Genomic DNA, 13651 nt, shown 5'->3' with positions numbered 1-13651 from the left:
CGCCCAGAGGGAAGCACCAGCCCTGACTTTCCCACCCGTAGGCCAGGAGGGAACAGCCGCGGTGCTGAGCCGCATCCCGCAGGCAGGAGAGCGCCCGGCCGGAGGGGCCCAGCGCCGGTCCCGCCTCCCCCGAGAGCAGCCCCTAGCCGGGCGGGCAGAGCGCCACGGCCGGCAGCTGCCCGTCGGTGCGGGCACAGCCCGTGAGGCACCGTCGCGGCTCGGCCGGGCTGTGAGCGCCCGGCGGCAGTTGCCTTATGCGGGGCAGGGCGGGCGGGCAGTGAGGAGGCGGCGGAGGCCGGCCCGCTGCCCAGGCACTATGCAGAAGAGCGTGCGCTACAACGAGGGGCACGCCCTGCACCTGGCCCTGCTGGCCCGCAAGGAGGGCACCAAGCGCGGCTACCTGAGCAAGAAGACGGCGGAGACCAGCCGCTGGCACGAGAAGTGGTTCGCGCTCTACCAGAACGTGCTCTTCTACTTCGAGAGCGAGCAGAGCGCCCGGCCCGCCGGCATGTACATGCTGGAGGGCTGCAGCTGCGAGCGGGCGCCGGCCCCCAAGAGCGCCTCCGCCGGCAGCGCCAAGGACACCGCGCTAGACAAGCAGGTACCGCCGGCCCCTTCCCCACTCATCCCGTATGCACCGGGCTCCCCCTCCCTCATCCGGCAGCGCTCCCCGAGCTATGTCCTTCGGAGTTCGACATGGACCGGGAACACCCGCTGCCGCTATTCAGCCCTCAGGTGGGGGGAGGGGGTCACTAAACCAATGTCAGGTAGCCGGTGCAGCTCAGAGTGAAAACGCGTGTGCCTTGTAACCACACTGCCTCAGAGAGGCTGCGCACGGCTGTGAACACCTAGGAGCATAGGAACTGCCACCCCAGATCCAACCCGTGGATCCATCCATTCCCGTATCCTCCCTCTGACAGTGGCTGTTTCAAGAGGAGGCAGCAAGTGAGCTTGCCTTGTGCCCTGAAGCATGAGCGTTTATCTCTTGCAAACTTTTTTTTTTAATGACCCTAAGGTAACTGTGGATGTTCTCATTGTCCATATAAACTAGGGCAGAGACATGTCCCCTGTCTTTTAGCTGTCCCACCTTCCCAGTAGTTGCACTTCCATGCTTTATACAAGGTGCCTGAGTATTAAAAGTTCATAAACCAATGATATGCCACTATTGAGCAATTACAGCCTGGGCACCTCTGGGAGATAACTGCATACCCAGTAGAGCCAGCCTAAACAGATAAAGAATTCTGGGACAAATGTGTCACAACAATGTGTATGAGCCTTAAAACTAATCAGATTCCATTTTGGGGCAATGGCAAACCCTGCTAGTTATATAGTGAAACCTATTCTAAGAAGCTACTAGAAGGACCAGGAAAAAGTAGACTTAGTCAATTTATACTGTGATGTATGCACCATGCAATCCCCAGTGGAAGGGGGTAGTAATGGAGAGTAAATCAGACTAATATTTGTGTAATATTTTTAAGGCTAAACAAAATTGTAATGGAAACTAAATCATGAAACTTTATAGTCCAGTCCTCCATTTCCTTACTCATTCAACAAAACCAGAGACTTCAATGGGATTACTCATGAGAGTGAAGGGCAGCTCCCGTATGGTAGGAGTTGCAGGATCTGGTCCCTAAAGTGGACATTTCTGAAGCTATGGGGTGTTGGGTTTTGTTTGTTTTTGGCATGTTGTTGAACATCACATACATATTTCAAAACAATGAATAAGAGGGCACTGCACTTACGCTATATACACCTCTACCCCAGTGTAATGCAAACTGATATAACATAAATTCGGCTATAACGTGGTAAAGCAGCACTCTGGGGGGCAGGGCTGCATGCTCCAGCAGATCAAAGCAAGTTTGATATAATGCGGTTTCACCTATAATGCGGTAAGATTTTTTTGGCTCCCGAGGACAGCGTTATATTGGGGTAGAGGTGCAGTAATGAATCAGATATTTTACTCTAGGCCTGCTCTATTTTAGCATAATGTACCTAATGTGAAATTCTGGTGTCCTTTTATTCACTTCTTTGCTGAAGTGCATTAAACTTGCTTGTGGCATGTGCTGATTCATCTGTGCTTAACAGAAGATATCAACAGGTTTGGAGAAGTTTGGTTATTTCCAAAGAGGAAGGTGCCAGGTGAACTCAGGCATTTGTTATGAGAGAGGAATAGACCTTTCTCAGCTTATGAAAATCTTCTAGTCCATTTACTTTGTTTAGATTGATATATGTGTTAGGAGAGCTAAATTCAGAAAGTATCTCCTCTTTTGCTGCCTTGTCTTAACTTTCCATTTATTTATATTCCTTTTGGCATTGATACTTTCATGCTTCTCTAACTCACCCAACATCTGTAGGTAAAAATATACCTACTTACGCAAATTAACATATGCACAGTGGGATGACTAATAGAACTCCTTTGCCTACTCCTTTGATGTATAATCTTGTCAGGGTGGGTAATTGAAGTGTATGGGAATCTCTGGTTCAAATAAACATTTATTCCTTAATGTCAGTCTTCTAGGACTCCCCACCCCAATCTTTTCATGGGTTTACTGTCTTTATGTTTCTATAACTAATAGTTTTCTATGCACTTTAAAAACATGTGAAAACAGCACCTTTTATGTATCTGCTCTTTGAGTATCTTTAAGTCATTCTTATTTTACTGACAGAAACAAAGTGTTTTAGCACTACAAAATGATAGGAGAGCAAGCTGGAGTCTATCCAGCTTTAAACATCAACTAAATTGCTAAGTTTTGTCAGCAAAAATGCTTATTGAAGATTTGAGAGGGAGAAAGAATACAGGTAGAGTTTTCAGATCCTGGTTTGAGTTTGCAAGGCTGGCAGTTAGAAAAATTCTCCTTTATCCTGTAAAATGAACAAACCTGATCTGGAGGTATTGAAAGTAATAAATATGGAGACCCATAATATCACTTTATTCTCAGTACCTCCTTAAAATAATTTAAACTCTCTTCCAAATCTGATAAGTAGCCATACAGACACAAATGCGTGTGTTTTAGGGTTGCCAACTTAAGCTATTCCTGGAGATTTTTTTCCCCAACATGACATAATGTCATTTTCTTAATGACTATTGATTTTCTTAAAATATCTTATTAAAATCAGTAGTCACATGGAGATCAATGCCAATTCCAGGTAACTTCAGGCCAATCCTGGAGGGTTGGCAGCCTTAGTGTGTTTTCTAAGAACCACAGTTATATTTTTCTGTGTGAAACAAAACAAAAAAGTATTTGAAAACACATTGAACTGATATAATGCTTCTGTTTTCTTTTTTTTTCTTGAGGCAGCTACCTTGATGCTCCCATCCTACTAGAGGGGAAAAAATAATACAACTGAAAAATCTGAGCCCTCTGTTTTCATAAAATACAAGTATAAAGTTACTTGAAACGGAGGATAATGAAGGTTCAGCATTTAAACTTTCACTTCCACTTGTGCAAGGCTAGCTTCACCAGAAGTATTTGTTGCTTCCATGAGCAGATAAAATGTTATTTGGTAATTTTAAAAAGAATGATTTCCCAGGCAGAGCCTTCTTCTCCAGGAGGGGGAGAAGAGAAGATTTGAAAAAATATCACCTCCTTGAAGACAAGGGGGCGTATCTTACACACTTAGTTTACCTGGGAAGCTTAGATACTGCAATGATAGGTGTTATACAGTATCCTAAATTATACAATGTGAGGTGTAGGGACAGTGTTTGAATCCATAATTCATTTATGACAGTTTGCACTTATGCTTTGGTTTGTCTATTTAGATTTTATCTTACTAGCCGATTTAGGGTTAAAGCAGGTGGGTAACTGCAGTAGTTGGAGTATGGGATGTCATGACAAAAATAGAGAGCTGCATCAAAATGAGTAAAATTCTGGATAGTTTCAAGGAGGTTGTAATACAATATATAAATGGGAGCCTTTTAAAAGATTAACTATTTTGCTGCTGAGGAAAATATTTCTGTTTAAGTTATTTCACTGGATATTCCATTGAAATAGTAGAAAGTATGTTCAATAACATGGGAAATACACATTTGCGGTGCATGCAGCACCTCATGTGATTTGCAACAACTTGCTGATTAATAAATTTATCATTCAGTCAATGAAAGATGAAGTTGCAATGTACATTTAACAAAGGAATTTGTTTTCTATCAGTTCTGCCACTGTGGTTTATAGAAGATGCATGCAAAAGAAGAAACATCTGTTTCATTTTTCTTTTAGTTATTTTGCATATCCTTTTGATTTAGAAATTGAGTTGATAGTCTTGGTTGTAATGTCATGTATCAGATAAGATCATTGGAGCTAAGTTTTTATATTCAGCAGGGAAAATATCAGTGTTGGTGAATTTCAGTCAGCAAATATGTTCATATGCAGATGTGTAAACACACACTCCCTGACCCCCATCAAACACAAGCAGCTTAAAGATTCCGCATTTTAACCAATACTAGTGCTGTTAGGCTCTTCCATCAATCTGTCACAGAGGATTATTACACAAGGACAGTAACTACTGTACAATTTCTAGAGTATACCAAATGCCTTCAGTTTAATGCTCCACTTTTTATTATAATATATTAGAGACTTATGGCATTGTTTTAATAATTTTGATATAGTGTATGCAATTTTTATGGCTCTTGCCTAGTGATAGCAGTGGGAGGACTTTTTAAAAATATTTTTCCTCCTGTTTCAAAACAAATTATTTTAAAAGTGTAGTTTCTGATTCAATATTAAAGAAATTATCTAATCCATGAATAAATGGACATTCAGTAGTGTTTATAATGACCTTTTATGGAGCTTTTAACTTTCCACAATGTATTTTGAACTCAAAACTTTGAATTTTAGAAGAGCTTTTTGATAAATAACTTCTGCACTAAGAGTCATCACCATCTATTAAATCCTAGCTTAGTTTGTAAGCCACCAATCTGAATGTGAAAATATTATACATTGAAAAGTTTAAAGTCTGATTTAAGTTAAAATATTTCTTTCCCACCCCTAATAGAACCACAAGCCATAAACTCGAAACAGGTGCAGTTCCTGGCATGCCAATACTTCACTATGACTGTGGTTTTGAGAGAAAATATCTGTTTATGTTTCAGAGGGTCATTAAAGAAAAATGACTTCATATCTGTGGGTGATTAATCTCTTTACAATTAAAATGAAACACAACCATTCTTCAGTGCCTCACTAGAGAATAGAATTGTGGTCCAGTGAATTCATTCAATTTAGAGAAAAAGGGCTTTATGGAAGTATGGATATTGAATACAAGTTATTCTAAATAGTCTATATTGGGCCAATGCCTATATAATTACAATTTGTTTCATAACTGTATATGGATTAAGCTCATCATTTAAAATGTAGTTTTATATTAAAAAAAAAATAAAATCTTAGGAAAGCTAACAGCTTAAAATATTCTATATGATTTAAGAAAAGTGGGATGACTCTTTTCTTGTACCTTGGGGTGACAGGCATGAGAGAGAAAGAGAGTGTCTGAAATAATATTTCTCTCACTTAACAAAATTAAATGCAGTACTAAGTCAGTGTCCCAACAGACTAACAAAATCCAATTATTTGAATTTTTACTGTTTCCTGTAACTCTATTTATTTAGTTTTGCCGTGCTTCTATTTTCAAAGAGCAGAGAAATTATATGATGTGTGAAACCTCTTTATTTTAAATACAGTTCTTGAAATAATGAAAAAGACACATGCCATCAGCCCATACTTTACCAGGCTCATTTAATTTTTGAAGGTAATACAATATAAATTCGTAACAACACCCATGATACAGTCATTCTGTAGAGACTATCATAATCAATTGCCTTTTCAGGCACAATATTGTCCATAATTCTTAAGTCTTTTTGCCAGGATAGTTTCCTGGGATGGTCTAAAGCTTAGTCCAGGTGGTGTTGCTCACATACTAGAAATGTCCTGCTTTATTTAAAAAGAGTAAGTTAATTTGGTCTCTCAGTGTCAATTGTCCATTGAAATGACAGTGATTCATTTGTACCAACAAATATAGAGAGTTAGTGGTGGTGTTATTGGAATGAAAATATTCTTGGGATGGAAAATGAAATTTACAATTTATTTTTTCTTTTAATGTATTGGCTTTGCCAAAGGAGGAGTTCTTATTTAAAAAAAAACCACCCCAAAAATCTCTCATGGATATTAGTTCTATTGTAGTGACTGATCCTCACAAGGATTAAGGGACCACTGGGACTCTTTGAGTGAGTAGGGATTCTTATATGAGTAAGGGTTTGCAGGCTGAGGTCCTTGATGTATCCCCAGATGTAATGGCAGTGAGTGTCATATAACAGTCTAGACTGTGGGCATTAGTTCACGAAATACTTCAATGTGTGTGTATATATATATATTGCAAGCAGCAGTCTAAAAATTAGTTGCTGACACTGCTGTCCTTTTAATGCAAGTTACATTACAAGAGATTGCCTGTGGCTTTTCATATAGAATTGAAAACTTACAATATGCCACCTGGCCTTCAGGCAACAGGCGGTATAAAAATAGAAAAATGTAACCCATGTGATCTCACTATTTATTGAACCAAGCAGAAAAGTGCAGACTCTTCATTTATTTTTAACTGAGAATATATCTGTTTGTTTAGAATTGTGAATATTTTTATGTGATGGGAGAATGACTAGGAAAAGCCACAGCTGTATCCACAAGTGTTTAATATAACAGAAATGTTAAATTTTATCTTTAAATGCTCATTTTTCACACTTTAAAATCAGTGCATATGCTTTATATCATTACAAATCAGGCTACCTGCTAATATACACCACTAGTGGAGCGATGTGTCCCAGAAATGAGTCTAAATAAATTAATAGAACTCATTAATTTCTAAATTGTTTCTCTTTTCAAAATTAATAGAATTCATGTGTGTAACAATAGTAAGTGGTGAATCAGAGGATACTGTCGGAGAAAAATATAGTTCTCACTCTCTGGCTGGGTGCAACAAAGTCAGAATACTGACCCCTCTCATGTGATGGCGATATTAACCTTTTGTAACTCTAATCCATGTCAAATGACTAGGGCCGGGAATGCACGATTAGTTAGTGGCAACCCTGATCATGTCACACTCAGAGGAAGACTAAAGTGGAGCAAATGACACCACCTCAATGCCTCAGTCTGGAAAGGAACATAGCAGAGTATTGGAGGAGATGCCTGTACCACTTCCATGTTTTCCTTGAGGCAAGTGGTGTTTCAGCAAAATCAGAGAGGGTGAAATTTTCCACGCTGCTGCATGTGGTAGACCCAGGGACTTTGGATATTTACAATATGTCTGATGGGAACATGAGGAAAGCAAATGACTGGACAGTGTCATTGAAAAATACTTTGATCCCACACAAGAGTGTCAATTGGCAAATTCGTATTTGCGGAGCTATTGAAAGCTACTTCTCACGCAAAAATGAGAAATGCCAGTCAGTGAAAGAATGAAAATGCATCAAATTGAAACTGCAAACCAAGGCATAAAGATAAACTACAGGTGTCAAGAAATGGCAGAGATCAGATTGTTTGCAATAAATGTAGAGGCAGTAACAACACAACACACAGATATTTACCACACAAAGTGGTGGTTGTGACAGTGTCCTTGAGCTTAAAAAACTGACAAAGGTTTTATAAAATGAACACAAAACACACATTATGAGATTTCACTCCCAAATTACACCTGTTCCTCAAACATAAGGTACAAGTTTTCAAAACAAAAAGCTTACAATTCTCCTAATAAAACACAAGAACACAATAAACAAGTTCCTAGTCTATTAACTAGTTAGACCATACCAATTTTTTTATCAGCCCTTAAATACTGAGGAACTTTTACCAATTTTTTTGCTTCTTCAGCAGCTAGCCAAATATAAAACTTGGACCAAATCAGTCCACATGTGCTAAAATCACTATTGATTGATTTGGAACTTTCTGAACAGTGGTGCAAATCTTTTTAAAACTGACAATTCTGAATTCAAGAGTTCTTGAGAATAGGTTAGTGTGGATCCCACTTGTGCACGAGCTTGGAATCTTTTAATAGCTGTGCTTGTCAGGGCCATGCATGTGCCCTGTGCTTCCTTGTGCTCCTATGCAAGGGTGTAAAAGTTGGAACAGCTATGGTCCTCCTTTAATTCCCTGTTACTGCCCATGGCAACGAGATGGAACGTGGACTGTTACTGACCCAATTTAGCTTTTGTCTAAGGCCTGGCCTACACTACAGAGTTAGGTTAAAGGAAGCTGCCTTAAGTTGACCTGTTAATGTATATGTCTACTCTACCGGGTCCTTTACACCAACCTAAGTCACCTCTAATGTCGACTTCTGTAATCCACCTCTGTGAGAGGTGCAATGCTTAATTCGATTTTCATGGATCGACTGTGAGGTAGTGCAGATGAAGCATTGTGTAATTTGACTTAATTGGCCTCCAGGTGGTGTCCCATAATGCTCATCTGTGACCACTCTGGAGATCATAGAATCATAGAATATCATGTTTGGAAGGGACCTCAGGAGGTCATCTAGTCCAACCCCCTGCTCAGAGCAGGACCAATCCCCAACTAAATCATCCCAGCCAGGGCTTCATCAAGCCTGCCCTTAAAAATTTCTAAGGAAGGAGATTCCACCACCTCCCTAGGTAACCCATTCCAGTGCTTCACCACCCTCCTAGTGAAAAAGTTTTTCCTAATATCCAACCTAAACCTCCCCCACTGCAACTTGAGACCATTACTCCTTGTTCTGTCATCTGGTACCACTGAGAACAGTCTAGATCATTCTCAACTCTACTCCACTGCAGCCAGGTACACAGGAAACAACCCTTCCCCTGCTAAAGCCCCAGGAATTTTTGACATTCCATTTCCTGTTTGATCAGCATAGGGAGCATGCCAGCCTGAGCACAGCTGATCATGGAGACTAGACGCCTCAAACGCACTCCAGCCTGGTCAGGAGGTGGTGCCTCTCCCTGCTGCGTACCTGCACGGTCCTTGATAGCCTGCTGCGCAGTCGTGCAGCTTAGAGGAGCTTAGCTGATGACGCATATCAGTGTTAACTTGGTTCCATGTGATAAATTTCTTTTTTTTTTCAGTTTGCTTTGTTAGAAAACCTAGGAAATTGCATACAAAGAAGTACACTAAAGGAACATTATTAAGGTTTTAAAGTCAAGCACTCAGAAATTAGGAAATACCAGAATTAAGGTTGCCTGTGCAACTTTAGTTCAGCCTTTATGATAAAGTCTTTATTGACATGATCACGTACTGTGTTTTTTACAGAACTCCTACCTTACTCTGCACACAATGGATTGTGCTCATTGAATGAGCAGATATTCAATTTTTTGTTTTATCCTCATTGTTCAGTATGTGGTCTCAGGTCTTATTTAGTGCATGTGATTCAAACTATCCTCTGAATATAGAATTATTTAATTTCTTTGTTTTTTATTGTGCTGCTCATCACTGTAGTATGAGTGATTTACAAATATTAATTATTTTCACATTTTACAGATGTGGCCTGAGGCATAGAGACACTAAGGTCAGAAGTGTCAACTAATTTTGAGTGCCCAATTTGAGAAGCATAGGGCCTGATTCTTTAGAGAACTTAGCATTCTATAGGTTAAGGCACTAGTCTTGGACTTTGGAGACTGGATTTCATTTTCCTGCTCCATTGTAGACTTCCCATGTGACCGTGGGCAGGTCACTCAGCCTCTCTGTGGCTCAGTTCCCCATTTGTAAAATGGGCATAGTAGTACTTCCCTACCTCACAGGGTGTTGTGAGGATGAGCAGGGGCTCTATGTATTTTGCTGCCCCAAGCATGGCAGTCAGGCAGCCTTTGGGAGGTCCGCTGGTAACGTGGATTTGGCAGCATGCCTGCAGGAAGTCCGCTGGTCCTGCCCCCTCGGCGTACCTGCCGTCGAATTGCTGCCAAAGCCGCGGAACCGGCAGACCTCCTGCATGCGAGCTGCTGAAGGAAGCCTGACTGCCGGCCTCATGGCGACTGGCAGACTGCCCCCCCCCACGGCTTGCCACACCAGGCACACGCTTGGTGCGCTGATGCCTGGAGCCACTCCTAAGGATGAGTACATTAAAGATTGTGAAGTGATTTGAGATCTGCTGGTGAAAAAGTGCTATATGAGAGCTAAGTATTTATTTATTTATTTGTAGCATTTTATTTGTTCATATCACTGTTCAGTTACAGTCATGAGTGTTCTGCAAATCAGTATCTCAAATTGGATACCCAGAAAATGAGAAACACACAATTAGTTCCCCCATGTGAAAAGTGTAAGAGGCTAGCTTAGCTTGCCTACTATTACACAGGGCCTCTGTAGCAGAGGCAGGGATAGAATCCTATTCTCTAGGTTAGTGTTCAACTGCTTTAATTGTGAGACCTCATTCACTACCCATCTTCCAAATTCTACCAAAAAAAATTAGGCAGAAGTCCTACAAACAGCCGTATTTACTACACAGCCCTGATTCATGCCCAGTGCACTGTATGTGACAGTTTTCCTATGGAAAAAGAGTATAAAGATTAATATAATGCATGTGAATAAAGGAGCTGAATTAAGTTTATAGTCTATATACAAGACAACTTCTTTATACATATAATGTCTGAGTTCGTGACTATGCAACTTTAACATTCTTTTAATATAATGTTTTGTATGTAATTAAAGTTTATATTATGATATCGTATGGTATTATAGTACAATTCAGTTTAAATCTTTTTGTTTACAATTCAAAGTAGAAAACTCTTGAATATAAAAAAGGAAAGAAACATCAGATTTACAACAAATGTTTGTAAAAATGAAGCCCTTCGGTACCACAGGTTACAGGTGCTATAGGACTATATTAGCTAGATAGGCATCAAAATGAATTGCAGCTATTCCTCATTGTAACCAGTATGAGCTCCTAGGCTTAATTGTTTTTATATTTTGTGCTGCCTGCTGCAGATGGAAGTTTCATAAGTACATTATTTGGTGGCCTGAGGGAAGGACTAGCAAGCTGGTGTCCAGTATTATGGTTCCAGAATGTGAAGTGAGCTGAAAAGGCTCTCTGATAGAGCAATCTCAAAATTGCTATCGATCTATGAAAATATGGATGCATAACATTTACTAATATTAAAGTGCTTTAAAAAGAAATGTTGTTTTCCTAATGCTGTGATGTACTCTGCAGCTTAGTGGCAGATACTTTGGCTGTGTACCAGGAAGCTGAACATAGTAATGGCATGTGTCCAAAAGAACGTTTTGTTGGTAATTTTAAAGGAACAGTTACTGATTTTAAGTGAAATAAATAGAAAATATAGTTTTCATATAGTGAAAAGAATTTTAAATAGTTTATTAATGTCTATTTGTCTTATTAAAGGGATTCTGTCAGATTCAACTTTTTAAAATTATTTAGGAAATATTGCTATAGATTATTATTTTTCTGTAGTCTGAAGGGGATAACTTTCATGCTTGTGTAACTCTCAGTGTATTAACAGCATGGGCCATGCATCAGTATTGGAGGAAGGGCGGACAAGTAGTTAAGATCATAGCTTGCACTGGGGAGATGTGGGTTCAGTTCCTTGCTGCACAGTAGACTTGTTGTGGAACTTTGGGCAAGTTCCTTCACCTCTCTGTCAGTACGTCTACACTACAGGATTATTCCGATTTGACATAAACCGGTTTTATAAAACAGATTGTATAATGTCAAGTGCACACAGCCACACAAAGCACAATAATTCGGTGGTGTGCGTCCATGTACCGAGGCTAGCATCGATTTCTGGAGCGTTGGACTGTGGGTAGCTATCCCGTAGCTATCCCATAGTTTCCTCGCCCATTGGAATTCTGGGTTGAGATCCCAATGCATGATGGTGCAAAAACAGTGTCGTGGGTGATTCTGGGTAAATGTTGTCACTCATTCCTTCCTCCGTGAAAGGAATGGCAGACAATCATTTTGTGCCTTTTTTCCCTGGATTGCCCTGGCAGATGCCATAGTATGGCAACCATGGAGCCCGCTTTGCCTTTTGTCACTGTCACCGTATGTGTACTGGATGCCGCTGACAGAGGCGGTACTGCAGCACTACACAGCAGCATTCATTTGCTTTTGCAAGGTAACAGAGACAGTTACCTGTCTGTACCATCTCTGTACCATCTGCTGCGCCATTGTAAATTGACGATGAGATGATGGTTATCAGTCGTTCTGTACCATCTGCTGTTGTCATGGTGCTCCTGGCTGACCTTTGCTGAGGTCGGCTGGGGGCGCAAAGACAAAAATTGGAATGACTCCCCGGGTCACTCCCTCCTTTATGTTGTATCTAAAAATAAGAGTCAGTCCTGCCTAGAATATGGGGCAAGTGTACTAGAGAACCAGTGTACCAGAGAGTACAGCTGCTCCGTGTCAGATCCCGCAGAAATGATGAGCTGCATGCCATTCTAGGGGGTGCCCCTGCAACAACCCCACCCGTTGCTTCCCTCCTCCCCCAACCCTCCTGGGCTACGGTTGCAGGGTCCCCCCATTGGTGTGATGAAGTAATAAAGAATGCAGGAATAAGAAACACTGATTTTTTTAGTGAGATAAAATGAGGGGGAGGCAGCCTCCAGCTGCTATGATAGTCCAGGCAGGACATTAAACAGTGCGGGGGAGAGGAGCTCAGCATGCCGCTGGTATGATAGTCCAGGTAGTACAGAATCTTTTCTTTAGACATGAAAGGGGTGGTGGGCTGATGGAGCTCAGCCCCCAGTTGCTATGATGAGGACGGTTACCAGCCGTTCTGTACCATCTGCTGGGAATAACCGGGAGTCATTCCTGTTTTTATCCAGGCGCCCCCGGTTGACCTTACCTGAGGCCAGCTAGGAGCATTCACGGGATGATAAGGACGGCTACCAGTCCTACTGTACTGTACCGTCTGCCACCGGGGATGGGAGGGGAGAGGATGCTGCTGTTCAGTGCCGCAGCACTGCGTCTACCAGCAGCATGCAGTAGACATACAGTGACATTGAAAAAAGTCAAGAAACGATTTTTTTCCCTTTTCTTTCACGGGGATGGGAGAGGGGAGGTAAATTGACGAGATATACCTTGAAACACCCCGGACAATGTGTTTGACCCTACAGGCATTGGGAGCTCAGCCAAGAATGCAAATACTTTTCGGAGACTGCGGGGACTATGGGATAGCTGGAGTCCTCAGTCCACTCTCCCTTCCTCCATGAGCGTCCATTTGATTCTTTGGCTTTCTGTTACGCGTGTCACACAGCACTGTGCTGTGGACTCTGTATCATAGCCTGGAGATTTTTTTCAAATGCTTTGGCATTTCGTCTTCTGTAACGGAGCTCTAATAGAACAGATTTGTCTCCCCATACAGCGATCAGATCCAGTATCTCCCATATGGTCCATGCTGGAGCTCTTTTTGGATTTGGGACTGCATCGCCACCCGTGCTGATCAGAGCTCCACACTGGGCAAACAGGAAATGCAATTCAAAAGTTTGCGGGGCTTTTCCTGTCTACCTGGCCAGTGCATCCGAGTTCAGATTGCTTTCCAGAGTGGTCACAGTGGTGCACTGTGGGATACCGCCTGGAGGCCAATACCATCTATTTGCTGCCACACTAACCCTAATCCGACATGGCAATACTGATTTCAGCGCTATTCCTCTCGTCGGGGAGGAGTACAGAAACCGGTTTTAAGAGCCCTTTATATTGATATAAAGGGCCT

The 13651-nt window shown here is 41.5% G+C and overlaps 1 protein-coding gene across 2 annotated transcripts in view; it reads left to right on the top strand.

The window, feature by feature from the left end:
• Window positions 1–246: 246 nt before the first annotated feature.
• Window positions 247–13651, top strand: part of RASGRF2 (Ras protein specific guanine nucleotide releasing factor 2) — a 201709-nt gene continuing 188304 nt past the window's right edge. For both annotated transcript variants that reach the window (XM_030567354.1, XM_030567353.1), the window contains exon 1: window positions 247–601. In XM_030567354.1, coding sequence (XP_030423214.1) covers window positions 317–601 — 285 coding nt within the window. In that variant the 5' untranslated portion in view covers window positions 247–316. The remainder of the gene's footprint in view (window positions 602–13651) is intronic.

Source organism: Gopherus evgoodei, chromosome 6, assembly GCF_007399415.2.
Source record: "Gopherus evgoodei ecotype Sinaloan lineage chromosome 6, rGopEvg1_v1.p, whole genome shotgun sequence".
Classification (NCBI taxonomy): Eukaryota; Metazoa; Chordata; order Testudines; family Testudinidae; genus Gopherus; species Gopherus evgoodei.
The sequence above is the reverse complement of the archived record's forward strand: the minus strand, read 5'-3'. Positions and strand labels throughout refer to the sequence as shown.